The sequence below is a fragment of the Penicillium vulpinum genome (genome assembly GCF_028829585.1).
Source record: "Penicillium vulpinum strain IBT 29486 chromosome Unknown utg000003l_segment0_segment0, whole genome shotgun sequence".
Taxonomy (NCBI): domain Eukaryota; kingdom Fungi; phylum Ascomycota; class Eurotiomycetes; order Eurotiales; family Aspergillaceae; genus Penicillium; species Penicillium vulpinum.
In genome coordinates, this window is record NW_026643243.1 from 1,305,612 (window position 1) to 1,332,443 (window position 26,832).

General features: G+C 49.2%; 9 protein-coding genes across 9 annotated transcripts; 6 read left to right on the plus strand and 3 right to left on the minus strand.

Annotated features, from left to right (window-relative positions):
• Nucleotides 1-537: 537 nt before the first annotated feature.
• On the minus strand, nucleotides 538-2,397 carry N7479_005604 (uncharacterized protein; the record flags this gene model as incomplete). Its single annotated transcript, XM_057253300.1, has 3 exons — nucleotides 538-1,439; nucleotides 1,492-2,262; nucleotides 2,337-2,397. 3 exons carry the CDS (start codon nucleotides 2,395-2,397, stop codon nucleotides 538-540), a joined length of 1,734 nt encoding a protein of 577 aa, XP_057107162.1.
• Nucleotides 2,398-4,345: 1,948 nt separating this feature from the next.
• On the plus strand, nucleotides 4,346-6,672 carry N7479_005605 (uncharacterized protein; the record flags this gene model as incomplete). The annotated part of the gene is made up of 4 exons (XM_057253301.1): nucleotides 4,346-4,926; nucleotides 5,157-5,591; nucleotides 5,651-5,910; nucleotides 5,966-6,672. 4 exons carry the CDS (start codon nucleotides 4,346-4,348, stop codon nucleotides 6,670-6,672), a joined length of 1,983 nt encoding a protein of 660 aa, XP_057107163.1.
• Nucleotides 6,673-7,876: 1,204 nt separating this feature from the next.
• On the minus strand, nucleotides 7,877-8,573 carry N7479_005606 (uncharacterized protein; the record flags this gene model as incomplete). The annotated part of the gene is made up of 3 exons (XM_057253302.1): nucleotides 7,877-8,377; nucleotides 8,426-8,474; nucleotides 8,560-8,573. The coding sequence occupies 3 exons, from the start codon at nucleotides 8,571-8,573 to the stop codon at nucleotides 7,877-7,879; spliced, it is 564 nt and encodes a 187-aa protein (XP_057107164.1).
• Nucleotides 8,574-11,465: 2,892 nt separating this feature from the next.
• Nucleotides 11,466-13,353, plus strand: hexA (putative Woronin body protein HexA; the record flags this gene model as incomplete). The annotated part of the gene is made up of 3 exons (XM_057253303.1): nucleotides 11,466-11,483; nucleotides 11,682-12,082; nucleotides 12,363-13,353. The coding sequence occupies 3 exons, from the start codon at nucleotides 11,466-11,468 to the stop codon at nucleotides 13,351-13,353; spliced, it is 1,410 nt and encodes a 469-aa protein (XP_057107165.1).
• A 2,781-nt stretch (nucleotides 13,354-16,134) lies between these two features.
• N7479_005608 (uncharacterized protein) lies at nucleotides 16,135-16,509 on the plus strand (the record flags this gene model as incomplete). Its single annotated transcript, XM_057253304.1, has 2 exons — nucleotides 16,135-16,185; nucleotides 16,249-16,509. 2 exons carry the CDS (start codon nucleotides 16,135-16,137, stop codon nucleotides 16,507-16,509), a joined length of 312 nt encoding a protein of 103 aa, XP_057107166.1.
• Nucleotides 16,510-16,989: 480 nt separating this feature from the next.
• Nucleotides 16,990-17,334, plus strand: N7479_005609 (uncharacterized protein; the record flags this gene model as incomplete). Its single annotated transcript, XM_057253305.1, has 1 exon — nucleotides 16,990-17,334. The coding sequence occupies one exon, from the start codon at nucleotides 16,990-16,992 to the stop codon at nucleotides 17,332-17,334; it is 345 nt and encodes a 114-aa protein (XP_057107167.1).
• Nucleotides 17,335-17,881: 547 nt separating this feature from the next.
• On the plus strand, nucleotides 17,882-19,398 carry N7479_005610 (M28 family metallopeptidase; the record flags this gene model as incomplete). The annotated part of the gene is made up of 2 exons (XM_057253306.1): nucleotides 17,882-17,959; nucleotides 18,013-19,398. 2 exons carry the CDS (start codon nucleotides 17,882-17,884, stop codon nucleotides 19,396-19,398), a joined length of 1,464 nt encoding a protein of 487 aa, XP_057107168.1.
• Nucleotides 19,399-20,854: 1,456 nt separating this feature from the next.
• Nucleotides 20,855-22,066, minus strand: N7479_005611 (alpha/beta fold hydrolase; the record flags this gene model as incomplete). Its single annotated transcript, XM_057253307.1, has 1 exon — nucleotides 20,855-22,066. One exon carries the CDS (start codon nucleotides 22,064-22,066, stop codon nucleotides 20,855-20,857), a length of 1,212 nt encoding a protein of 403 aa, XP_057107169.1.
• Nucleotides 22,067-22,603: 537 nt separating this feature from the next.
• Nucleotides 22,604-26,777, plus strand: N7479_005612 (uncharacterized protein; the record flags this gene model as incomplete). Its single annotated transcript, XM_057253308.1, has 2 exons — nucleotides 22,604-22,648; nucleotides 22,791-26,777. 2 exons carry the CDS (start codon nucleotides 22,604-22,606, stop codon nucleotides 26,775-26,777), a joined length of 4,032 nt encoding a protein of 1,343 aa, XP_057107170.1.
• Nucleotides 26,778-26,832: the final 55 nt, after the last annotated feature.

Sequence of the window (26,832 nt, forward strand, 5' to 3'; positions counted from 1 at the left end):
ATTCAGTCAGATATGAGAAGGTGAAACGGATAGATCAAAATAGAACTAAAATAGACTGCCGAGCACCCCTGGAAACAAAAGCAAACACCAAGCTAGACCAGGCTAGGTCCTGCAGAAGTCAGTGGGGTAACTTCAGTTCGCGCGCGCCAACTCGGGTTTGAGATGGTTTCAAGTGTAGTTGCTCAAGGCCCAATCAAAATACACTACTCTATTTTTGGGGATTTACTATGCAGTCTAAGAAAAGAATACATGCTACAAGAACGGACATTGGATCATTTCACATCTGATTCAGAACATGCGTATCATGGACATTACAATTACAAAGAATAACCAGAAACTCCAACAAGGAAAATTGTCCGATGAGTTGCTCGCCATACCAACATGCTGAGAGGGGATTTCCGTCCATGCAAAACCCCGAGAACGCTACTCAAAAATACCCAGACACCCAGACACCCCTCACCCCATTCCGGAAAAAAACAAATGCAATGATGAAGTATGAAAAGAGAAAGAAAAAGCTATGGGAACGCGGTAGGTCGGCTATGCCGGTCGACTTGCTCCGGAATCCGCAGAACCCTTAATACCTGAAACAGAAGCCGCAATCTTTGGATTATTTCCAGTGGGCGATAGTGGAGGTTTGAGATCGGTGGGGGATGCAGGGGCCGAAGGTGGGACTGGCGAGTTCTCATGATCATCGTACTCATGTCCTTGGTATTCATCATCAGGAAGACCCGACCCACCGGCGGAGGAGTGGTCCGCCGAAGCGCGGTCGTATCCCTGTTGGTGAGGTAGCTGTGAGCCATTCTTTGAGTTCTTCGTCGCCTTCTTGTTCTTGCGACCCTTCATCTTAGCCTTCTCCAAAAGTCGCTTCTTCTCCGCCAGTCGCTTGCGCTCTTTGCGGTCTTTCATCTCATATTGTCGGATTAGAGCTTCGGGCGGACTCCCAAAGATGCTCTCATATTCACAGAATTCACAAATCCAGATGTCCCGAAGACTTGGGGGATGGTGAAGGTTCGTGTATTGTTGCTCGATCTTGCGTTGACGTGCAGACAGTGCGTATATGCTACTTGGAGACCGTTTCTTCTTGGGGCCCACGGGAGTTGGCTCCCCACCTTGAGCGGGTGGTGCTTGCGTACTGGGTGGGGCCTGGGGGTTCATGGGGCTAGGCTGTGTCCCTTGTGTGGATAACGCTTTCTGTTTCTGACTTGCCGGACCGAGTGGTGAAGTGGGAGATCGATAAGGGATCGAATAATTTCGCTGCATCGCCATGCCCTTGGACGAGTCCGACTCACATGTGAAGGTGAACTGCGTCTTGGTCGGAGTGGTATTTTCTTTTTCTTTTTCCAATAGGCTGACGTTGCTGGGACCCCGAGATGGGGAGGAGTGCGTTGCGGCGTTGGCGATCGCGGTGGAGATAATTCCCTGGTCAGAAGAAGATTCACCTAGTGCACAAGTTAGAACAATGTACTGGGAAACATGGAGGAAAATTCATACCAGAAGGGCCGGGGGATGACATCAACCCATCCCGCCGACTGGGCGTCCGGGCATGCATCCATCCATTCTGAGCATTTGGTGATAACGGGTTCCTGCTGCTGCTACGGACAGTAGGACGTCCCAATCGACCTCTTCCTGAACCAGATATTCCACTCCCTAAAGGCGAAGCAGGGTTTCCACTCCCATAATATGTGCCAGTGGCATCAGTCGGGGTAGGAACCCGCGCGGGGGTTGAGCTTGCCAACCCCATGCTAGCGAACTCCGGAGACAACGCAGAATGGTGTCCTCCTAGGTTTCCAGGTGTAGGTATCTTTCGCTTTTTCTTGTTATTTGTATTCTCAAACGCGTCGTAACCGTCCCCGGTTGAAGATTTTGTCTGTGGGGTGTCGTGAGGGAAGCTGTGTGTATTGCTAGACGCGGGAGGTGACAACGACGATCTCCGGATAACACCACTCCTCCGAACAACTATCGGACCGCCTTCATCACCGCTCTCCAATTCTACCGACGTCTCAAAGTCATGTGTATCAGCCTCTGGTGACAATTCATTCTCCACAGTTTGTTGCACATAAACTTTGGATTCATTCACCGCTTCTTCGGAATCCCCAGAGACGCCATAAAATATTTGAGACGCCGGCGGCGTTGGAGGATAGAATAATGTGTCGGCAGCATCGGAAGAAAGGCGTGAACGGAGGGTCCGTTTAGGTAGAGGACGGATCAAGCGATCAGGATAAATAGTGGATGGTGTGTCAGGAGACGAATTGAACACCCCATCTACATGGCATCGTCAGTATTCAGTCAACTAGTTGATCGTTATCCTGAATTGGGGAATTCCCGATCATCCGGACCAGATGTCCCTGAGACATACTCAATGTGGCTGCCATCATGCAAGATATCCACGCTCGCCATCAATCGCCGGCGATGCTAAAAGGATGATATTCCAGCTCTTTGGCTCTGTCCTTTTATCCCCCACCACCGTATTTGCCTTGGAAGGGGCCAATAATCCAAAAGTCGGGGGTGCTGCTGAGGGTTGAATTGAGGGAGTAATGTTTTTAATGTCTGTGTTCCGCGGTCATAAGCTTTGTTCCTTTCGATATCAACCTCCCGAGAATTGCACAGGCGGTGAGGCCAACATGTAACTGGGATTCAATCCAATCCCCGCGTTCCTCTGCTGTCCACAATCTCGGGGACACGAATATCGACCTACCCAAAATAGTGCTATTACTCAGCAACTTGATAATTCCAAGATCGGTGGGATGGGATCCAAAATTGTAAGTGAAGCAAACCCGAATCCAGATTCAGTGTTAGAGTCAAGGCAAAGGGACAACTAGAACAGCTACTAAGAGGGGTTGAGGGATATGAAGAGAAAGAGACAAGTCACGGGAATTTAAAAATCACGCTAATCTGCTTTTGGTAATCCACCCAAAGACTTCGGCGAGAACTGGCATTATTCTCCAGGTACATGACTCTGAAGAACTTGTTCTACGGACCAGAAACCTGGAGAGGACATGTTTGGTGAATCTTCTAGGTACCATCATGTACTGCACATTTGGTCATTTGTCTATATAACAATATTGCACTGACGGATTCTCTACTTGGAGGTGGAGATTCACCGTTTCTGGTAATCTTCCAGATAGGTACGCCCGATGCCTGCATTCATAGGGAAATAATCATCTAGGAGCTGGTGTCAGGGACTGCTTGGCTGTTGACCATGAACTTGTTGATCGCACCGCGAAGAATAGCCCTAATAGGTGCCACGAACCTCGACTGGATGATTAGACCTGTTGGACCCCTCCGGAAGACTTGGCTTAAAGCCTCATGTCGCCTCTCCTACCATCAACCCACCTCGGAGCACATTTCGGAACAACAACTACATCATCTAGATATTGGAAAGAATACATGCCACAAGTTTCGACTCGCAGCTCGACCAGAGTTTTCTTGCCGACACTGAAAACGGGATCGGCTCGGAATGCGAGGCACGGTACAAAGTGCGGCCCAGACATACAAAAATTCCAAGGTTAGGACAAAAGGAATCATGAGATCGGTTGTTCCTATAGTATATGAAGATCTAAAGTCGGGTTTTTTTCGGCTTAAGCCTTGCATGGACATTAAACCGTGGTAGACACTTTTTTGGCCTCTTTCTGTAGTGCTCTTTATGATATTTCCACTGAAACACCTGCCGGTATCGCATCTGACTATAGAGCAAAATGCCCAGAGCACTGTCTATTATTGCAAACTAGGCCTTGTTCCCTAGTCAGCTCTCTCTAGCTTGCAAGCTCTCTCATTGTTTTATCCTGGTGTGCTAGTAAAAAAAAAAAGCAACACCCAATAGCGGGCTACAAAGCCATTGTACACTGTAAATATGTGGTTGAAAGAAGGGCAAAATGGATATAAAAACAGCATTAAAGTGCCCTCTAGGCAATGGGGGGGGGGAAAGAAGTGAAACACGAACAGTATGAGTGGTGAAAGATTCGCGCGTCGAGAGGCGTCGAGAGCGGGGAAACCGGCGATTGGATCTTTTGGAGTCCCGTTCCGGTGCCTTTTCTCCTTCACTTCTTCCTCCCCGCCATTACAAGGAATCATTTCTCGGACTATGTAGTCATCGGGCTCTTCATCGAGCCTTGTGACGACTTCATACAGATCTGCGATTCCCAATTGTCCTGCTCCTTTTGACTTTACTCTGCACCCTCCCCAAGAGCTCTCAATCGCGCGCGGGAGCTCCCTCGCAAACGGCTTTTCTCAAGTTGGTACTGGAACAACACCAGCCAACGTCTCGAAAACTTGTTTATTTTTCTTAATCTGGTCCTCAGAGCTCTTTTATACTCTCTTACAATCCTCAGCCCTCCCCCTCCCCACCATGACTCCTCGTCGTTCCTCTCGGGCTCGCACTTCCCAGCCCTCTCCTGCCCTCCTACAACACACCAACTCTTCCTCCAGTTCCTCGAATTCTCTTACTCGAGAGAGAAGCACTCGATCGAATCACAAAAATCCTTCTCCTCGCGAATCGACCGGGAACCGCTCTCAGTCCACCGATGATGCTGAGGGTGGCTCGAAAGAACTTCCACATACACGGCAGCGCCAGCGCCCTCACGACGATGACGATGATCCACCCCGGGAAGAAGACGAAGATGACTTAGACGATGAGGAGGAGGAAGTAACTCGATGTCTCTGCGGTCAGCAAGAATATCCGGGATTGCCTCCTTCTCGTCGCGAGGCCCTCGGTCGCGGCACCATCAAGCTGGAGTCTGGACAAGTTCCCACTGATCCATCTGATCCGATGTCAGATGAGATTGGGAGCATGTTCATCCAGTGTGACTTGTGTAAAGTCTGGCAACACGGTGGTTGTGTTGGAATCATGGACGAGGCAACGAGTCCTGACGAATATTTCTGCGAGGAGTGCCGGAAAGATTTGCACAAGATCAAGGACGAACCTCAAGGGTGAGTAAAACTCCGCTATTCTTTGAATTTACTCGGCGCTACATACTCCTGGATTTTTCATCAATCTATATCTCGGTGGTTATGCTTTGCTCTTGCTGCTTGGAGGGGCTGTTTTTCTGACGCAATTTCGCGCACCATTACACTTCCCCCCAAGCAGCTATAAGATGCAAATGACCTAATCTATGTTACTCTATCGAAAATTTTGAAGGTGTATACTGACAATTCCACAGACAACGCTCCTCTACCTACCTTCCTGTTGCACCAGAACCAGTGCCGCCGCCTCCTCCACCTCCACCACCACCACCACCCCCAGCGCCAGTGCCAGCCCTGGCCCCGGCCCCGGTGGTGCCCGAGTTACCTGATGTACCTGAGGCGCCAGTGATGCCAGCGGCCCCAGTCGTTCCAGCCGTAGCCCCGTCCCCCGCCCCATCCTCTCGTGCCTCCTCGAGAGATATCTCACGGCGTTCCAAGGATCCCAAGTCCAGGAGCAGCGAGAGCGCCGCAGCCCACGCCAAGCGGCGATCAACAATGAACAGCCGGGATGCTGCTTACGACGAAGAAGAATTATTCCGGCGCGCAATTGAGGAAAGCAAGGCCGAGACCAAAAGTAATGCAGATGAGACGGACACACATCTGGGCAAGCGAAGTCGAAGCGACAGCGCGACGTGCGTATTTCCAGGCTGACCGTCATTGGCTCTGATAATTTGGCTGACCAGTCACCCAGGAACAGAGAACGAGCGAAACGTCCGCGAACTACTTCACCATCACCTAGCGCCGCCTCAAAGCATAGCAATATAGCATCTCACCCGCCTTCTGATGATGAGACGAAACAAAAACCTGCAGTCAACGGGACTCGCAAACAGAGAGCTACTTCTCGAGGCCAGATCGAGAAAGAGCCTGGGAACGACCCCGATGAGGGCGAGACAGAGGCTCCTGAAGCGGCGACTCGTCGGAAAGAACGCTCAAACCGGCGCAAAGGCGATGGTAAGTGATTCAGCTCCAGTACACAATCGCTCATCTTCTCACACGGCTACAACAGAATCCGAGCACGAAATTGGTTCCCCAACCAAGACAGCACCACCAGAGCCTGAACCATCCCAAGCAAGCCCTAATACCCCTACTCCTCAAGAGCCCGCACCTGTCCGTCCATCAACCCGTAAGTCCGGTCGGCCTCCCGCTCGTCGCGGTCGTGTTGGACGAAACCAATATACAAAAGACCGTGACACCAACGGGAATGGAGATTCCGGCTTTATGGCAAACTCGCCGCGCCGCGGCCAGTCCCACGAAATCGGCGGAGACTCCCCTCGAGTTGGCTACAGTGGTGTTAACGGAGCACACATGAATGGCGGGGAGTCAGGGCGGCCAAGCAAGCCGCGTCACATGCACCCACAGCGAACAACGATGAATGAGATGAAGCGCCGAGTCGCAGCCATCCTAGAGTTCATCTCGCGCATGCAAGTGGAGATGGCTGTTGCTGGCGAGAACTCATCCACACCTACAAGCAACGGTGACCGGGCCCAGGGTCTGCTCTTGAAGAGCATGGTCGATCAGATCGACAGTGCCATGCCATCCACTCGCAGCGACGGCGGTGAGTCCGGCCCCGCAACCACAGACGGCGGCTACGGCGAGTCATCGACCAACCACGAAAGGGATTTCAAGGAGCTCAGCAGCGTCGAGATGATGGACGTGCTCACTCGCCATCTGCTCAAATGGCAGCAGGAATACGGCAAGTTTGGAGAACGGTAGTCTCGGCCACTACCACACAGCTAGTTTTCCTCTTCTCGCTTCATTCTCATATTTTGAGCTTGTCAGCTGCTTCGCGCCACGATACCCATCTTAATTTGCTTTTCTCGTCCTATTGATGTACACTAGACCTGATCTCACTTGCCTTTTCTTTCCTCTTCACATTTGTCTTCTCCGTGTCATTCCATACTGGTCCGGCGTCACGATCATACTGGAAAACAAGGATCCTATCTACCCAGTAGGCGGCACATCGTCTTGCTTGGTTCCTAGCCTTCATTGCCTATGTTATTTTTCTATCTGTTTATTTGGGATACATGCTTTGCTATGACTATTATGTCTTGCTGTTCGGTATTGTGATTCTTTTAAGAAGTCCTCCTGTCTGGCTTTTATTTGTGTCTTTTGCTGTTTTGGTGCCCGGGTTCCATTTTTGGTGTTTTGGGGAAAAGTCAGGGCCTATATATGGCTATTTGTCTCTTTGTAAGAACTTTTTTCTCTAGTGGGAATAGTATCACTACTCTTTTGTCCATCGCAGATATTCAAGGTGTTAGGGACGGAAGGTTGTCCCTCACCAAGTATCCAAGTATGGGGCTCATTGTACATAGATGATTTACGGGAGAAGACACTGGTTCATAGCCGAGGAGCACAAGCGAGTTAACTTATTAACCAAGCCAATGGCACTCTGGAACTCTCGTTCCTGGGCCTCGTGCTTGACCCTGTTGATAGGCTGCACCAGATAACGTTGCACTTTGAACCAAATACAAGACCGAACCGCCGACTATATTTAGAGTCAAAATGCAGTTCGATTACCTTCCCAATGCCTTGCATATTACACTACTCCGTATAACCCCGGGATTAGGTATTATTTATGTATCGTAAGAGTCTATTTCGGTTTTTGTAATTGGCGAACTGGTATCTGACGTCTCGAGTTGAGCCACGACAACCTATCAAGCTAAAGCCGCTAAGGCAGGCTAGCTCTAGATAAATTGGCAAGTCATTCCTAATCTAGCAAAACTTCAAGCCTGGGATGCTTTCCAGCTCCATGTTTCTTGTCTATGAGCTGAAGGTATATGAACACTCTCGTACTTAAAAGTGAATTTATACCAATAAAAGGTGCATCCATAAATTGCAAACTACTTCATACGGAAGCTGAGATAATCCAGTCTACCCAATTCAAACACTGCTCTTGTTTCCTAGTGCCCAGGTTCTTTCAAGATTGCGCGAGCATCCAGAACACCTTGATAATAGCAGAAACAGACAGCACATGTGACAGTGTCCTTGTCGGCGCAACCCCGACGACATATGAAGGGTAAAACACACCCACCTTCAGCAACACATGAAGACCCAGAAGATTCAATATATGCTGATCACCAGGAGCCAATACTTGAGCAAGACATGCCCCAGCCGCAAATAATGGGAAATTTTCGAGCAACGAATGATGGGCCGACATGAGACGCAGTGGGAGGCCTTCCATGTTGACGCGGTGTTTCCGAGGGTGATCGTTATCGAGACCTTCTGATTTGGACATGGCTTGTCCGGCAACGGACAAAGAGCTGCTGCCAGCAAAAGTCCAAAATGCATATATGACAACAAGCGCAGGGGCCATACGAGCAGCCGCTACATCGCCAATCGTGAAGTCGACAACAGTCTCAATGAGCTTTTGAACTGTGCTTTCGGGCTTGGTAATTGCTGCTGCTACAGGAGTAAGTGCCTTTTCTTGTTAGTACATAACCATATACAAACTGTGTGGGGCACTGACTAGGTATACCGGTCCAATCGCGGCGATGAAGATACCGGAAGGGTTGTTTCTTCATGCCCAGAATCAGGGTCTACGTTAGAATATGCATCTCATAGATGATTGGGGCGGCGGGGAGGGGGAATATCAAGACTCACATGCCGTTGGACATGATGTCGTGAAGAATGATATAGAGCACGGAGCGATGTGAGATGGATAAATTGAACAATGAATGAATGTCGTCGACGGCAGATGTGGCGGGGTTTATATATGTCCCAATAGATGAATGATCGTCCGTCATGTTCATGCTGAGGGGTTGTGGCATAGGCACTTCTAATGCGGGGTCCATGGATCAAGCCGAAAGTTAGAATCCTTGATACCGACTTGACTATCGAAAGATCATAAAAGCTGTAGTTACTCAATAGAGGGGATATATTTGGATACTAATTTGGCTCAGACCGTCCAGTACTGTTGTGAAGTAATTTGATATATTATTAGCAAGGTAAATATACTCTCGGGCATATTTTTGTACATACAGCCTAACGTCAAAGAATGCGCAAGGGATAGAATTTGACACATAACGTCAGAGCTCTGCCATGACATCGGATAAGATTTCCCAAGTCAGTGCGGTCTAGTCTCATAGAGGTACAACATACAAGATAGTATCTGAGAGCCATTCCGGTGAAGCGGAAACATCCCGGCGGCAAATTCTCGAAGAATGTAGTTTTAGCTGCACAAGGGGATTGTTACTCACGTCGTTGATTCAATACTACCTCAGTCGATAGTGTATATCAGAAAGAAGTCCCTCTAGCATGGTTATATTGTGAAAACTACATGTAGAGACTATATCGCCAAACTCAACACAATACTTTTCCAATATCAAAACCTGTATTTTCACACTGCGCAGGATAGGAAATACTCCAAAGGCAAACGTGATGAAGCTCCGCAAATAGGCCCTTGGTAAATTGAGCGTTTAGGGATTTTTGATTAGCTACAGTGTTGATCACTTCACCTCGAATCTTTTCTATGCCCCATGTTCCCTCTCATCATCTATTATCCCCGAAGGAGCTGTCCGACCAGGTTGGAGAGAGGACGCTGGCAATATTGTACAAGTCCCCATATCGAGGCTAACAGCCCGGAAACTTGGTGGGCTTGGTCTCTTGGTACAGTGTATCGGATCACAGAAATCGCAAAGCGATCGACCGCTTCAACTCGCCTCATGGCAACTGGATAAATAAATACATCGGGGACTTATCGCATGTCAATGATGTCATGACATTATACGCTTTGCGTCTTTGCGGTAGTGCAACATCGGATCCTCGTTACACTAGGCTAATCAGGTCTTGAAGAACAAAAACGCAGCACATTATCCTTCTTACAGAGAATATCAACATTATTTCTCATAGAAGGACAGAAGCCTTTATGTTTATTCCTCGGAAATTGGAAGGAGATTAAACATGTCATATATGTAGAGGAGCAACTTCGCGTGTCCCAGGAGCCCAGGAGTCTCTACTTCGTATATACCAACAATATACACTCGAAGCCTTAGATATTCACCCATTTAAAGAACGCACCAATTGTTTGAGTATCTTTCTTCCCTAATATCGCCTATGAAAATTCAAAAAAGCCGAAGAAATTTCTAGATATCCTTCATATTATAAATTAGTAGAAGAAGATATACGATAAACGAGGGTGCTAGTAGAGGTCTGTAGTGGCCTACTTCGTAAGTCGCTTTCTTAACCACGTCTCTTATTACGCCCAGATCATCCAACTAGCATTGCTAATAGTAAGAGGACATCATGAATTGACATTCTACTTAGTCACCGGTGTATTCTATCTCATCTTTTAGAGTGAATGGGTATGTCCTAATATACTTCAAGTCATGTATGCATGTACCTGGGAAGGTTACACATTACTCAGCAAGTGTGGCCGAGTGGTTAAGGCGTGACGTTTAGGTTATCATTGATAATCCGTCATCTTCATGGGCGTGAGTTCGAATCTCATCGCTTGCATAGGACTTATCTTTTTGCCAGTGATTTTGTATTTGGCATGGAAAAAAAATATATATGCTACGGAGTACTCCGTGTGGCACTCCATAATAAGCTGTGATCAAGCACATGGCTGGGTTTGGAAGTCCACTTATATTACTCCGTAGTTCCCGCCAATGAATTATACGTACCATGGTTACGGAGTACCCCGTGAAAAGGGGTATACTACTAGGTATACTACTACTTCGTACATACAAAAGTATCCCAACCATTTCTTATTATTGGAGGAAATAGTACAATGTGTGTTTAAACACGCGCCTGGTCAAACTCAGTTGTTTCATCAAAGTACTCCATGCGAGAATTTCCGTTATTTGAGAGACATTTCCCAGCCTCTTCTGCGGTAAGAGGGTCTAGACATGAACTGTGCATACGCTGGCTGGCGCCTCGCAGTAGTTGGGCTGGGGCTGGGAACCCAAAGGGTCTAAGATCTTGATGAATCACTTTCCAGTGGAGAAATGCATTGAGTGGTATTGGTATTGGTATCAATTTCCCGTATCATGTAACGCGATGTGTTGTCAATAGTGTCAGATTATGGGCCAATGGCTGTCTAACAAACGCCAAGTGGCAGAATCAAAAGCACACTTCTTAAGCCGAGGGAATCACCATGAATGTGTCTCCGCAACTCCAATGCAATTGTGCCGATGTGATGGAGCCAGACACGATCGGCGCCAAGGGGATCCAGATGTCCGATTCGACCCGGAGGTTGCCATGGTGATAGTGTCGGTGGCGCAGTGATGATACGCGCAGGCTGGCCAGCCCCCCATGTGAAAGGGCCCGATGTGTATTGAAGCTCGGGGGATCCATATCAATGGAGATATGCATTTCGTGGGGGGGTTTAGAGCGATTGATTAGAGGAAGAAAGAAGTGAATTGAATTGTCAGACACATTGTACAACCCTAATAGGTCAATTCAAATACCATAGAGAGACAGTAAGGAGGAGAGTGAACCTCGGTGATCAGCGGAGAACCCAAACCGGCAAGGCGGCGTAAACAAATGGGCTGGCATAAATAATCGTGATGCTCGCCGACTGCGCTGTCCAATTTCCTCTTCTTCTTCCATTCTTACGATCTAACATTCCTCGGTTCTTAAGCTTATCTTATTTTCCCCTCCATTCCAATCATCTATCTCTTGCAGGAAAAAAAGATTACCTCTTTTTCTCCTCTTCCCCACCTCGAGAAAGACTTCCCTTTCAAGTCTTTTCTTGTTTAGTCTTTCGAGTTGTTTAACGACAGTTCGAAAGGCATTCGAGAAGAGACGCTCAGAAGTCCGGCAATCTGGACTTTGACGCCCGTGTCCCAATCCCCTTCAGTGTCTTCCCGTCGTCGTACCGGAGTGACGCTGTCTCTGAAACTACTCAGACTCGAGTAGAGGGAGAAGTCAATTTCGAACGTACTTCGCGCGCCGAACGGGAAGATACTCGAAGTTCTGCTCCCCTTCCCGCTCCCGTTCACGGAAAGGAAGAAGTCGAGTTTCGCGTCCAAGAAGAGCGTTCGCGCATTCAGGAAGAGCACCCTCAGTACACGCAGCAACCTCAGCAGCAGTACTCGCAGTCATACACTCAGGAATACTCGCAACAGTACCCACAACAGTCCTCGCAAAACTACGCCCCTGAAGTTGAACTTACTCGTGAACGGTATGTAATTGTTTTTCCCTGGTATTGGTTTTTTTGTTTTTTTTTCCTCCTCCCCAGCCTCCCAGAGATCCACTTGGGAAAGTGGAGACCTGCAGCTGAACATCACTATTTGTTGTGAGATCTCCTATCTTGGTTTAGATTGGTTACGGATTTAGTCGGGGACTAAAATTACGTGTCATCAAACCCTGATCCACTTCAATTAGCGGTGACTGGGCTTGTTTTGTTTATATGTTTATGGTACCCGTGCATGTGGGCTAACATCCTTCCTTAGCTACCCCAGTTACCAACAGCCTACTTCCACCTACGAGGACCGTCCTCAAGTCTACGATAAAGTCGTCGAGAATCAACTCGACATTACTGAGAGAGATTACCGTGAACGTACCTCTCCTTCCTACGACCTCGACGTCTCTTACGACCGTCGTTATCGTCAGCCCGTAGACTCCGCCTACGGTTACCAATCCCAGTCCGTCGACGTCTCGTACGACCGGATTTCCCAGCCCCAGACTGAGTCTTACAAGGAAGACGACGTCTACCTTCGTGAAGTTCAGCCCCGTGCTCGTTACTCCACTTCGACCCAGGTAAACGCACCTCGGTCCACTTTCTCTCAGTCCACTACCCGTGACACCACCCCCACTCCTACCAAAATGGGTTACTACGACGACGAAGGCCAGTACCACTCTTTCCGCCGCGGCGTTGAGCGTGCTGCCGACCGTGTCCTGCACCCCTTCTCCCACTCTGAGCACCATCAGGAGTCTCACGCCGGCGAGGTCGCTGCTCCCCGTGAGAACGTCCGCATCGTTGAGCCCCGCAACCGTGGCTCCGCTGGCGAGACCGTCCCCATCCCCTGCCACTTCATTCGCGTCGGCGACATCCTGATCCTTCAGGGCCGCCCTTGCCAGGTGATCCGCATCTCGGTCTCCCCCCAGACCGGCCAGCACCGTTACCTCGGTGTCGACCTCTTCACCCGCAAGCTGCAGGAGGAGTCCAGCTTCGTTGCCAACCCCTCTCCCTCCGTGGTTGTCCAGACCATGCTCGGCCCTGTCTTCAAGACCTACCGCATCCTGGACCTCCGTGATGATAACCGCCTCGTCGCCATGACCGAGACCGGCGATGTCAAGCAGGGTATCTCTGTCATCACCCAGGGCAACCTCTTCAAGCGCATCGGCGATGCCTTCGCTGATGGCCGTGGTTCCGTCCGTGCTCTCGTCATCAACGATGGTGGCCGTGAGCTCGTCGTCGACTACAAGGTCATCCACGGCTCCCGTCTGTAAATTTTTTGTTCCTGGGTTTCTCCTAGAGGGGGTCTAGATACGTTTGTCCCTCATCCATGGTGTGATGAAATAGTTATTTGTTTACTTTTTCCTTTTGCTTGTGTGATTTAATTTTCTTTTGTATGACGATCTCATGTATGCAACTCTTTGTGTGCTGGTGAAAGCTCGAATGGATTTATCTGTACTCAATTAGTCTTGACTTCCTTGTAACTAGCTCATAATGCAAAATCCTGGCCAGGTCCACACTGATTTTCTCCGCTTTTTCACTTTTCTGGCTCATATTGAAGTTGGGCAGAAACCTATCCTGCATGTATTTTTTGGCTTGGCAAGGATCATGTTTTTTGGATCTTTTGTCTTCAACGCTCCATCGAATTCATTGTAAGTAAATACTGTACATACTATGTACTCCGTATGTTGAAAAGAATGTCATTCTCTTTCACCATTGTTGTAGTAAGTAGAAATATAGTTCTCACAGATCCCTGGATACATATTTGACAACCATGGTAGGTCTTGGGACACAACCTTCACAACCTTGGTTCCCCTTCGCTACCCTCGGTTATATCCGGCTATTTCCAAGGTTGTCTCAAATTTTCTCTAGACTTCATGTCTCGTTTAAAATGTAATTACATGCTAGATATTCTATTTTGTGCACGGGTACCTTCCAAGATTGTATGCTATACTCCGTATTTGTCATTACCTTTGCGTCACAGGTACCAACATTTGAAGCATACTGTGCATAAATCCTGTCATAATTGGGCTAGTATTTCAAGTTCTGTCATTCGTCATCTTTCATGGTAGCTAATAATATCTAGCAGAGCGCTACTTTAAGAAAACTAGGCATACCTTGAGAAAAAAAAATAGTACCTAAAGCATGCTTCAGAATGCGCATTTTCAACGGCCACACTGATTCTTTTCAATGCCATATTTCGAAAAATGGGATTGGAAGAACTTTCGATGCCTTTTTTTCTTTGTTCCATGATGAATCTATACACAGACCTTTATGTTAGTGAGTTCTCTAGATCAACTGAGTTATTCATCCATTGCCTCTCTTTCTAACAGATACCTACACTCATATAAAATTCGGGATATTATATATGAGGCTGAACATACATATTTATATTGAAGTCGACTGATAATTAATTGTGCACTGGAGCACTCACTGTCTTGTTTTTATATATCAAGCAGAGGCTTCACCTATCAAGGACATACAAAGGTGACCCTCCGGGAATTTACTCGCTATTCAGATTTGACGAGGGCTTGATGTTATATTCCCAATAAATACAACTCGATAATCCACCCGACACCGCAGGCATCCGGGACATTACACAGACCCGAATGCTCCCACCATTGCCATCGAGCGTCGAATTACCGAAAAGGCCCAAAAATCAAAGAAATTTGATACTAAAAAGAACCGTGTAACAACAGTATAGCAAGGGACGGGGTATATTCATAGGACGAACTGAGATACAGAATTTGGGTATGGTAAGAAGTCGCAGGCCAGACCCATGATGATTGATTATGTTCAAGGGAAAACCTCTGCATTTGAGAGACATCAAGGTTCCTTCCTTGGTCAAACAAGCACAGAAATCAGATTTCTGGAGGAAATGGAAACTGCAATACAAGATCAGTCGACAGATTGCTAGCCAAACGAGCGTACGAAATTGTTAGAAAACCAAAGGATGTCAAGGCTCTTCCTTGCCAATGGGTATTGATTTGAACAAAAAATAGCGAAAATGAGATATATGGCTTCAAGGCACGCTGGGTGGTATATGGGAATCGCTAAGAGAAAACTGAGGATTCCAATACTTACGCCCCGTTGTGTCAAATAATACACCTGCACTCTCGTGAAAATCATCTTTACCACGTTATGTAGCCCGTTGAATTTGGAGAATATAGCGACCTGGATACCGGCCAAGCTCTGTAATGATGAACTGGATTCTGAGTTCAACAAAATCGGCTTCTACTCATTGGAGAACAACCCTTGCATCTCCCTCAAAGGCACTGGAGGCACTGCAAAATATACACAGGGTGCCAAGTCCGAACTTGCCCACTACGACGAACTCGAGTTCGATAACAACAGCACACTCTCGCGGAAGTTCTTCTTTCTGACGCGTTAGTTTTCTTGATGGTCCAACACGACATCGCTCTACTATTATTTTGCACGGGGACTGGAGATGACTCCAAGAATGGAGAGTGGGCCAGCAGTTTGGCCCCTGGAAATATGGAGCTCTAAATTTTGATCTCCATCTTGTCTATTTAGTGTTTGTTTAGTGTACCTCTGAGGACTTCTTAGTATATAAACTTCTCCTCCACCCGAACAACTTCAACCCTACAACTTTATAACTTACACCAGCTTCCATGCGCTCCCCTTTGACCTATGGGAATCCATCGCATTACACCTATCCAATGTCGACATAAAATTATACCGCCTGGCATGTAGTTTCAACAATACGGCACTTCTCTGCTTCGATCGTGTTTTCCAATCCGCCAATTCACTCGATATAGAAAGCTTTCGTTGGGTTGCAGCCCACGAAAATTTACTTCACAGAGTGACTGAGATCATTGAAAATGAGGCGCGTCTACCCAGAGGCCCACAGCAACTGTGGTAAACCGACAATAGGCATGAACTGCCATCAGACGAGGACGAGCCTCGCAACATAGAATAGTAAGTAGGGCTCTTATTCCCAGGAGAGGATCATGAAACGATATCAAGACGAAGAAAGATGGGTGTCTGAGGTGGTTTAAGGAGGTTGCAAGGAAAACATTGAGCACCTTGGGCGGATGAGGAGCAGTGACGATGACAGACCCGACCGTGTTGCGCGCAGAGAACAGGTTTCGGCTCAGTCTCTGCCGAGGAAGTGTTGGTAGTATCACCAGCGCTTACTGCGTTAACAGAAAGATGTCTTTGCCGATACGAATGATTTGCACGCATTTTTATACGGTGTCAAGGAGTCTTCTGCTCTGAAGAGAGTCACCATCACACCCGTGATCCGCACTTTCCCTAAGGATTTAATTATGCATTCCATTCCATGGGGATCGCGCTTGCAAATAATCCCGCAACTCCATATGAGTGGAACCAATACTCTGAGCTCAGATAACGGCACCGGGGCTTCCGCACTGCCCACGATGCGCGTGCTGTCCCGCGAACCAAATTGATGTCTGTTTCAGAGCTGGTCATGGCTTTTAATCATCTCTTATCTCTTGACTGGGATAAACTGTACGATCTTCGACCATCCCTGCAAAGAGCAAGACAATTTTGCCACAGTTTTCAAGCGCATTGGCTCCCGCCGTCTTAAAATTGCCACTCTCATTGGTGGAGAAGGCGATGAAGAAAGCCTCGACCGATGCATGCTGGCAATGTTTCCTAGATAGATGGCTGCGCCACGCACTCGGCGAGGCGAAAAAGTGGAGGGCTTCAGGGTGCATACTACATACATTATCAATCCCTATCAGGACGAGGATAGCTACGGCAGACACGGACCACTAAATCTCCTGATTCCGTTACAGGACATCGTGCCAGTGAAAAAATCGCCGAGGCTGCGCCACTTCGAATTATCCTGCTTCCCAGTCTTATAGTATAAAATCATCTTCTACCTTACCATACTCTCAAAATCCATTTGCTCTGTTGAGCTCAGCATGCCCAAGTTCCTTGAGAACGGTATAGACTGGCACGGTCTGCTGGAGGATATGTGCAGAATGACACGCGAGAGTACGATGTGGAGGGCCCGTGGTATCGCGGCAAGGCCGGAGGTTAGGATTGGATTGCGGCTTGTAAATTGCCACATTGGACGGGGCCAGTGGATTGAAAAGGAGGCGCATGATTCCATCTACGGTGAGGGGAAACATCCCTTGATTGACGATAGCCCTGGTAGTATCCCGTATGGAGTTGGAATTCTGAAGGATGCATTTGAACCTAATTTTGAACGCCTGAATGTGAACCGGAACAATTTGATTGAGATGAGCATTGCCAAGGTAGCCTAATAAACAGTCGGCTAAGTTAGCCTACGACCTTCTAGATACTAATCATGATATGATTGTCATCCTGACAAAGTCATAGATTAAGGCAAATCTGCTGCAAATGTGGACCAAACAATTAGTCTTGAAGCATTGAACATGGGGTCAATTTTACGTAGTGCTAATATACATTACTTGATAATAATTTAAACTACATGCATCCATGTACATCTGTATGTAGGGACAGCGCAACCCCCGCAACACCCTGGACTGTTATCTACCCTAGCTATCTTCCCCTACTTTGGAATCCCTTGGCACTGTAACCTTACCCCTCATATTGACATGTACCGTCGGGGTCCCGCCTGCAGGGCACTAGCCGGCCCTATGAAACTGCTTCCTCCCGTGCCAAGTGAAGCAAGCCAGTCCTTGGCTTGCCCCTCGAAGCCCTGCCAATCATGCATCATTACACTTTATCATCGCGTGATCCAGATGGTAACTGATAGTTTCAAATGAGAGGTATAAAAGCACCCTGTCGTCGACTCAGAATGATTATCAGTTCGCGCATTACTTGACAATGAAGTGGCTTTTGTTGATAACGCACCTGTCCGTGGCCTTAGCTGGAGCTAGCCACAGGAAGCACCTAGTTTCACCGGTATGTACGCATGGTATATTTTTGTCGTTATTGGGTATGGTCTGATTTGTTAGGATGACTTTCCGTCTGAGATTCGACTGAAAGACCTCCTGAAGGGGACCCAGCACCTTGAGGACCTCGCGTATGCATATCCTGAACGTAATCGTGTCTTCGGCGGTGCAGCACACAACGCTACTGTTGACTTCCTCTATCGCGAGTTGAAGAAGACCGGCTATTATGATGTGTACAAGCAGCAACAGGTGCACACATGGACCACTGCAAAGACCACCCTGACGCTCGACGGGGCATCCATCGAAGCGACCGCTATGACATACAGTCCCAGCGTTGATGTTACTGCGGAGCTGGTAGTGGTTGCAAACCTCGGATGCAGTGCATCGGACTACCCCGCTGAGGTGGCTGGTGCAGTCGCCCTGATTAAACGTGGAGAATGTACTTTCGGAGAAAAGGCGCTAATGGCTGGTGCGGCCAAGGCAGCCGCGGCAATTGTCTATAACAACGAGGCAGGTTCTCTTAGTGGAACATTGGGTGCAGTATCCAGTGATTATGCCGGTATTGCGGGAGTCTCTGATGTCGACGGCAAGGCCCTACTCAGTGCGGCAGCGACGGGCGCCGCTGTGTCTTTTGAGATTGACAGCAGAATTGAGAATCGCACTACATTCAACGTGATTGCAGAGACCAAGGGTGGTGATCACAAGAACGTCGTCGCATTGGGAGGCCACACCGATTCAGTCGATGCCGGCCCAGGAATCAATGATGATGGCTCTGGAATCATCGGCAACCTCGTGGTAGCAAAAGCGTTGACGAAATTCTCTGTTAAGAATGCCGTGAGATTCTGCTTCTGGACAGGAGAGGAGTTCGGTCTATTGGGTAGCGAGTACTACACTTCGCACCTGAGCGCTAAAGAGCTCGCCAAAATCAGGCTTTACCTCAATTTCGATATGATTGCCTCGCCTAACTATGCGCTGATGATCTATGATGGCGATGGAAGCGCCTTCAACGAGACTGGGCCACCAGGTTCTGCCGAGATCGAGCATTTGTTTGAGAAATACTTCAAATCCAAGAGACTGCCGTATATTCCTACCGAGTTTGACGGCCGGTCCGACTACGACGGTTTTATTTCACGTGGAATCCCCGCCGGTGGGCTTTTCACTGGTGCTGAAGGCATCAAGACCGAAGCAGAAGCGAAACTGTTTGGAGGAGAAGCAAATGTGGCCTACGACGTGAATTATCATGCTGCCGGAGATAACATGACCAATCTCAACCACAAGGCGTTCCTGATTAATGCAAAGGCTACGGCTTTCGCTGTCGCAAAATACGCCAACAGCCTTGCTTCGATCCCCAAGCGGAGCGCAGCACCCGTCGAGGTCAAGAAAAGAGCACCACGGTCGCATGCCCACACCACGAAGACTGGATGTTTCCACTCTCTGGTCGAAATTTAATAAGTGTTTTCACCTATTACTACCCAGGTGATCCTAAATGTTAATATAACTATGAATTCAATTCAATCCATCTTTCTCTGACCCATTAAAACCATTGTATACGACAAGTATATCACATGCTCTATTAAATATGGGGCTTTAGTACCCAAGAATAGAGATAGTAGTAGGTACGGAGTACTTGGTTCAATACTGTATTTGTATGGCATTGAAGGTGATTCTAATAGAAAGTTCTAAGTGGGAGACGAAACATGGGTCATGTGGTATGAAGATATTCTTTCTCTTCTCTGGCCTTCCAAGTTATGCCTTGGGGTTTTTTAGTCTGAGGAGTCGACGTTCCTTCCTATTTGACCAAACTTGGTCTTTCTTCAACTTCGCCCAACCCAGCTTCCCCCCCCCCCCCAACCAAGCTGAACACACCCTTCCTCTTACGCTGTGCTGGTTCGGTGCAAAGGGTTTAAGGATAGGCTCCTTCGAATATTGCCTTGCATCGTTTCCCAAATCAAAGGGTACCATGAATTCGTTTTCATGACGCGCCTCCGAGTTGGGGAGAGCTTGTATTCCTCTTCCTCGAAGAGCGTGAAAGATCGACCACAAACCATCATGCCGATGTGTGTGCAATGCAAGTCCTACAGTATACGCTTACTTCGTTTAGGTATCTTACTGATTATGTCACTAGAAAAGCCTATGACGGCACCATTGAGGCCGGGTGAACTCTCCTAACACCAGCATAGATTCATGATTCTATCTAGCTATGGTTAGACAAGAAATTACTCGGCTGGTGCAAAAGTAGCGCCACCAAGAAATACGGAGAGGACACCAGGAAATGAACACGGGTAGTTCGCCCGGATCTTTATGGCTTTACTAGGAGCTTTAGGCTAATGATCACAGTGAACTCTTGACCGCAGCTATGGGACTATATCCATTGCCCATGGAGGCCTAGAAGAGGAACAAATCGAAAATATGGCTAGATCTCGCTCTGATTTTGGTTCTTTCGGCCTTTTCACATAAATCATTGTCGCTACCACGATCGAGTATTTCAACCAGCGGGTGACCCAAGATGGCATCGACTGACAACCCAACCGTAACTGTTCATATGGGAGCCCAGGTCGGTGATCAGCTTGGTAGAAGGGGCATATCTATCTCAACGCAAAAAAACATGAGGTATGTTGAAGACATTTGGTTTATATTTCACTTACTAATTATCTGAGATTCATATAGCCCTTTTGCTCACCCTCTGACTGGGTGATTGAAAGATGCTGTCTTCTTTAGCTCTCATTTATCCCTAAGTCATCTCTCTGTATTTATAAATGCAAATGCAATGTATTTAGTTCATTCAAATCATATTTTCCTGTATCCCATTTCGCATAACGTTATCATGTCTTTCCATACCCTTCCCCCACAGTCCCAGACGGCTAACTAGAAAATACAACTGCCCAGTAGCATCAGTCATAAGAATCTAGTCATGCAGACCTCCGATCAGGTCTAGAATCGCCCGCGCCACCTCCTCCGGACTTTCCTGGGGCGTCCAATGTCCAACCCCATCCACAAACCGACAGATACGCAGGTCAGCACACGAAACTCCGTTCTTCATCTTCTCAATGGCACCAGGCTCCTGATAGTTACCCCAGTCCAGCTTGCCCGAGACAAAAGCGCAAGGCGGCTCGAGCTTCTTCCCAGCATAGATATCAAAATCCTTTGTGTACCGCCCCCCAGCAGCGGTGCGAACACGATACCAATTCAGCCCGCCCTGGAAGCCCGTGCGGCCATACTCACCCACATAAACAGCAAGCTCCTCATCTGGCAGCCACGAGTGCGAGGCCAGACCTTGGGACGGCTCATGCGTCATATAGCGCGCCACAGTTTCGGGCATCGTCTCATTCAACGGCATGATATAATACCCAGGTAACTTAACTAAGTTGGTCGCAGACCACTTCCCAAGCGGATGTGGCCGATTCCCCGGCCACGAACCACTCTTCAGATGAAAGTATCCCCTCAAGAAGCGATGCATCTCCTCGGGCCCTAGATCCGACATCTCAAGTCCTGCCTCCTTAGTTGAATAGTACCACTTATAATGCTTGCGCCCGAGCTCGGCAAGCGCCTCATGGATCCCCACCGCAGTAGCCGACCCCTCAGCGCCACCCCCACCACCCGCCGCCATATAAGACCCAACCGCGGCGACATCCGCATTGGCCGTATTAAATGGTAAATCTGGGGTCCCATTAAACGGATGGCTCATGAGCGCGACACTTTGAAAGAAATCTGGCCGCATTAGAGCGCACATAGCTGCTGATACGGCTCCGCAGTCATGGCCAGCAACGCAGCGTACAGAGCGGTAACCTAGCGCATGTACGAGGAACACGATATCCCGCACCAGGCTGGACAGCGAGAATGTTGACAAGTCGACGTCTTCATAGCTGCGTATGTCCCCGCCTGTGGTGCGGCCAAAGCCGCGCTGGTCTGGGGCTACGGCGTAGAAGCCTGCTGCTGCTAGTTTTGGGAGCACGCGGCGCCATGAATAGGCGATTTCTGGGAAGCCATGGAGGAGGATTATTAGTGGTTTATCATTTTCTGGGGTTCGGCCGGCTTCTAGGATGTGGATATTTAGATCGTTTGTTTGGACGTTGCGGCTTGTTATCCCTGTAGGGAGAGGGAGGGGTGGGAGAGACATTTTTCGAATTTGGATCTAGATGAAAGAATATACATGGGATATAAAATAAGAAGGAAATGGGAAATGATAAAGTCTACATGTGTACATAATATATACTCCTCCGTACCGAGGTTGAGATCATAACACAATATAATGCATAAATTACTTGGAAGTGTCCACAAAGGCGGTAAACCAAGTTTGTTGTCCCTGACCCATCAAAAAGTCATGACGCAAGTTCGTCTTGATCTCGGATCTACCTGGATCTGCCTAGACCCTGCTTTGATCTTTTTTTCCGACTTTCTACTTGTTTTTTGAAGCATCTCTCCCTCTATACTCTCCTCGTTTTTGGCTGGTTCTGATTTGGTCGATCCCTTCCGAGTTATTCCCCCTCGGATTCTTGGCTTCCTAGTTCCCACCTCTTCCTATAGCTACCCATCATCAGGAGATCCACATTACCTTCATCCACTTCAATCTCGGATCCCGGCGCTGCAACAAGCAGTGTGCGGCCATCCGATATTTGACCAGTTCCATTCCCCAAAAGGCTCGAGGCTCTGAACAATGGTCTTCGGTCGTCGCAAGAGAAGTGCCTCTGCCCATCACCAGGTGTGTACCACGCATCGAATATCAAGCATAGCAGATTTGCCTATCTGCAAATACATCCCGTTACAGGATTCAATGCAATTCAACGGGTAGCTGCGACCTATGCATGAAATTGAAACTGACAGCTCTCATTCCTCTCTATTAGCCGCTGTCCACACCTGCTGCGCATTCCGCCCAGTCCGCCGCCAGCCATGCTTTCCTAAAATCCCAACCATCTACAGCCAGCTTGTCCTCCGCGGCGGCGGCAGCAGCGCTCCGCAACTCTACGCCCACCCCGACCCCCATCGAAAATGTCCAGACAAAGCGCATGGTCCAGCGGCGCACCTCGACTCAGTCGCATGTTAACCCTATTGGCAGCCGCCGCTCAGCCAGCGTGAGTGGGACGCTGCGCCGCTCCAGTAGCAATAGTTCGATGAGCGCACGCACCTTTCGCGATCAGTCCCCCCATCGTCCATCTACCAGCTCCGGACCTGTCGGGTCCGTCCCTGCACCCATCGATGTGCCTCCGTTACCTGCTCTCCCAACCCATTTTACGCCGCGGAAACAGCAAAACCGACGTGCAGTGAGTATGCAGCCGTCATTGCGTTCACCTCCATCGTCTCCACCGCGCGCTGGGGTGAGGGGCGTGGATCGGGAACATGGGCGAGGGTCTCCGATCCAGTTCACTACGCATCATCGTGTGGCTAGCCTTGGAACGGTTCCAGAATTGGAACGATCGGCCAGTCGAAATTCGGTGAATTTCTCGTACCCCCTGGGCTCGCGATGTACCTCGCCGATTGCGACACCTGAGAATAATCCGATGAGCCTACATGATGCTATCCAAGAATCGATTGCTGATGTATCTGACAAATTCCCCGAGGGGAAGCCTAGGACACAGCCATCTGGCAGCCTAGAGGAAAGCCCTGTTGCAAACAAGTCTGGACCTTTAGCTGCCACCCCAGTTACTGCAGCCCAAGTGGTTGGTATGCCAAAGGACAGTTCAAGTGCGAATTGGGCTGTGAAGCTGCGGAATTCGCTTATAGAGGACGACACTCTAGACCAATATCGCGGCAATGCAGTGCCTGTCGTGGGCAGCGTGCAGAGTGAACACTCATCCTCCCGAGCTCTTCCTGAGCGGTGGCCATCAACCGTTCGAGAACAAGAAGAGCCCGAACATAACGATCCGAACGTCGAAGGCATCCCCATACGGCAAGGCAGAGAGCGGATGATGAGTTCACCGCCAACTGCTGATCATGTAGAGGCAGTGCCAGTGCCCTCGTCACCCTCGTCGGAACTGCAAATAGGGCAGCAGCCACACCGTCAATCAAGCAGCCCAGGTCGGACTGCTCGTTTTTCCAGATTGCTTTCAGTGGCTGGAGCCGGTGATCAAATTCACCAGCCGCCGCCTAGATCAGTATCTCCTGTCAAATCGGCCTTGAAACACTCAAGAGGAAGCTCTTTATCGCCCGATAGGAGGATTGAGGCAACAGGTCTAGTCCTACCATCGAATGAGCTATCAGATGGTACCTCAGTGGCTTCAGACGAAGGATCCCGGGTTGATGCCAAGAAGAAGTCTGTCAAAGTCAGTTTTGATGATGAGCCTGAGGTTGTCAATGCAGCAGCCAGCCCTCCTACCTCGCCGGAAGAATATGCACCTGATTTCCCACCTGGCGGTAAAGCCAAGTCTCGTATGGGTTGGCTTGGTGTTGGAAAGAAGAAGTCGCCTGCGGAGTTTGCGAGCGACGATGACTGGGATGTAGTCATGAAACCCCGCCAAGTTCTTCCATCTTTCGGTAGCATTCGGGGGAGCCGAGGCGGCGGCCTGGGCGGCGGTCTTAAAAGGTCACCAATCCCAGATTTTAGTGACAACGAGTCCAGCTCTTCGACTGAATCTGAGCTGGCGCCAAAGCCAGATATGTCGCTCTCAAATGACCACACTGTCAGAAGTTTGCCCCCTAGGACGCAACAAGATGAATACTTCCAACCACACACTTTGGGCGCCTTGGAGCAATTGTCTATCAATGGCACTTTGCATACTTCGCATTCTGATAGCATCCCAGGGGCCAAACGAGAGGTCAGAGTCACCCATGACATGACTAAGAAACTGCCATATTCCAACATAAGCTCAAAATTGTCTGTACCTGCTATTGCTGTCGAGCCTGCTACGCCCCCTGCAGACGAAACTAAGCACAATTTCGAGATGAAGAGATCCAGCCTAGACCAGTATAGGATTCCGGGCGGATTCCCACCCTCCAGTTCAGACCGCAGCATCCATTCGACTGCAAAGAAGACTAGCACCCAGCCCATGGCGAGTGCCGTTCCGAAGCTGGACGATGTGGATACCGAGGAATCGTCTGGTGATAGCATCTACAGCGATGCCGCAGAAGATATGGACGGTGATGGGTTTGGATCCATCAATGCCATTGTCGATAGCCGATCAACCCCTAGGTCGGTACCCACTGAGGAGAATGCGAGCGAATCTCGGGACGCAACCCCGAGGCCCATCGCTCGAGCCGCCATCGTGGATAGTCAGTCGCAATATGTGACTGATCAACCACTTGAAGAAGCGCACTGTGCGACACCAACTCAAGACTCCGTAAACCGCCTGGTAGAGGAATCCCCTGGCTCTTCGGTTGGTCATGGAGTTGGTTCTGCAAACCCGCCAGTCCCAATCCAGTCCCAACCTCGTAACATGCCTACTCAAAATGGCAGCGTCCAAACACAGCCCACCACGCGAACCCGTCCCATATCGGTGGATGTGAATGGTGCGTCTGATATGCAGGATCTTCGGTGGTCGAGCAACGATACTACTCCACGAGGTGGCCAGGTTCAACCGCGTCCAATATCTCTTGATCCAGGTTTCCAAAATTCAGGGAGCCAATCAGGTATCCCTAGCAGTCTCCGCCGGACATTATCAAATGGAAGTGATTCCTCAAGCAGCTTCAAACGCGCTTCTCCACGTGGAGGCCCCCACTCCATGCGACGGACAATGAGAGCCGGTGCTGCTGGTGCTAAGGTTCAAGCCCAATCTCCAAGAGAACGCAACGAGTCTCCTCTTGAGCATCGACCTCTTTCATCCGGCTCCTCGAACGGCACAATGCGCAAGACTCTCCGGGGACCTTCTGGAGGTGAGCGATATTCGTTCTTCTCCACGAACAAGAAGGCACCACCGAGAGCGAAGTTCACCAAGCCGCCCCCTAAGTCGGCGCGCACATCTCGGCTCGCAAATTCGGATGGCGAGGATGAAGCCCGACCGCAGACCTTTACCAGTAGGTTCGTGGATTCCAGCGATGAAGATAATGAGCCTGGAAACAATAAGTTACGCCCTGTCCGCGGTATCCCCCGTCGACAAGGTGCCGATGACGGTGACTCCACAGAGTTGGAAGATAGTTCAGAAGAAGGCGCCCGGCAGCATGTACAGCCAACAACATCTTCATTCGGGTCAAGCGGAAAGAGCGCACCAAACATGTCTGGAATGGCAGCTGTGGCCAAACAACGTGGCATGTCACAGAGAGACCTTGAGGAGTTCATAATGGCGTCTCCCCGTGGTCGGAAGGCAGGACTTCTCACTCGACTTGGCATCAAGAAACCTAAGAACTCGGATCATGGAGCTCGCAAGCCTGAGATTGAGAGCCCCCTAGAGCAGTTGCCTCTAGAACACGATCAATTACACAGCGATGGCATGGTGAATGGAAACCGCGGTACCACAACTACCACAGTGTTTGCCGGGAATCCTCAGCTGACTCGCCCATCCAGGCTGGTGAAGAGAAACTCTAAGCGCCAGTCAACAGGACCAAATCCCTGGCCCCTCCAATCCGATGTCAGGGAAGAGCATCTCCAGCCAGTGGCGGAACAACCCCACAGCGCCCCGTATTCTCTTCTCCAAACGGAGAACCCTACGCTGCCAACAAAGAGCACCGGCGCAGCACATAATGGGGGCATCGTTGTCAATGGGAATGGCGCTCGTGGTGCTTCTCCGATTGCGGAGGAGCCCGAGGCACCCCGCAACGGACCAGATCCGAACAATGACACCACCTCTGAAATCACGAACCCTGATGACCATGGGCCTTCGGCGCGCGATGTCGTGATCGCTGGCTCGGGACGAAAGAAACGATTTCCTCTTCTTCGGAAGGCATTCGGTCTGCGCGGTTGATCATATCGCGGATTTGGATTGGCTTCTTTGAAATTTATTTTGAGTCAAGACGCTT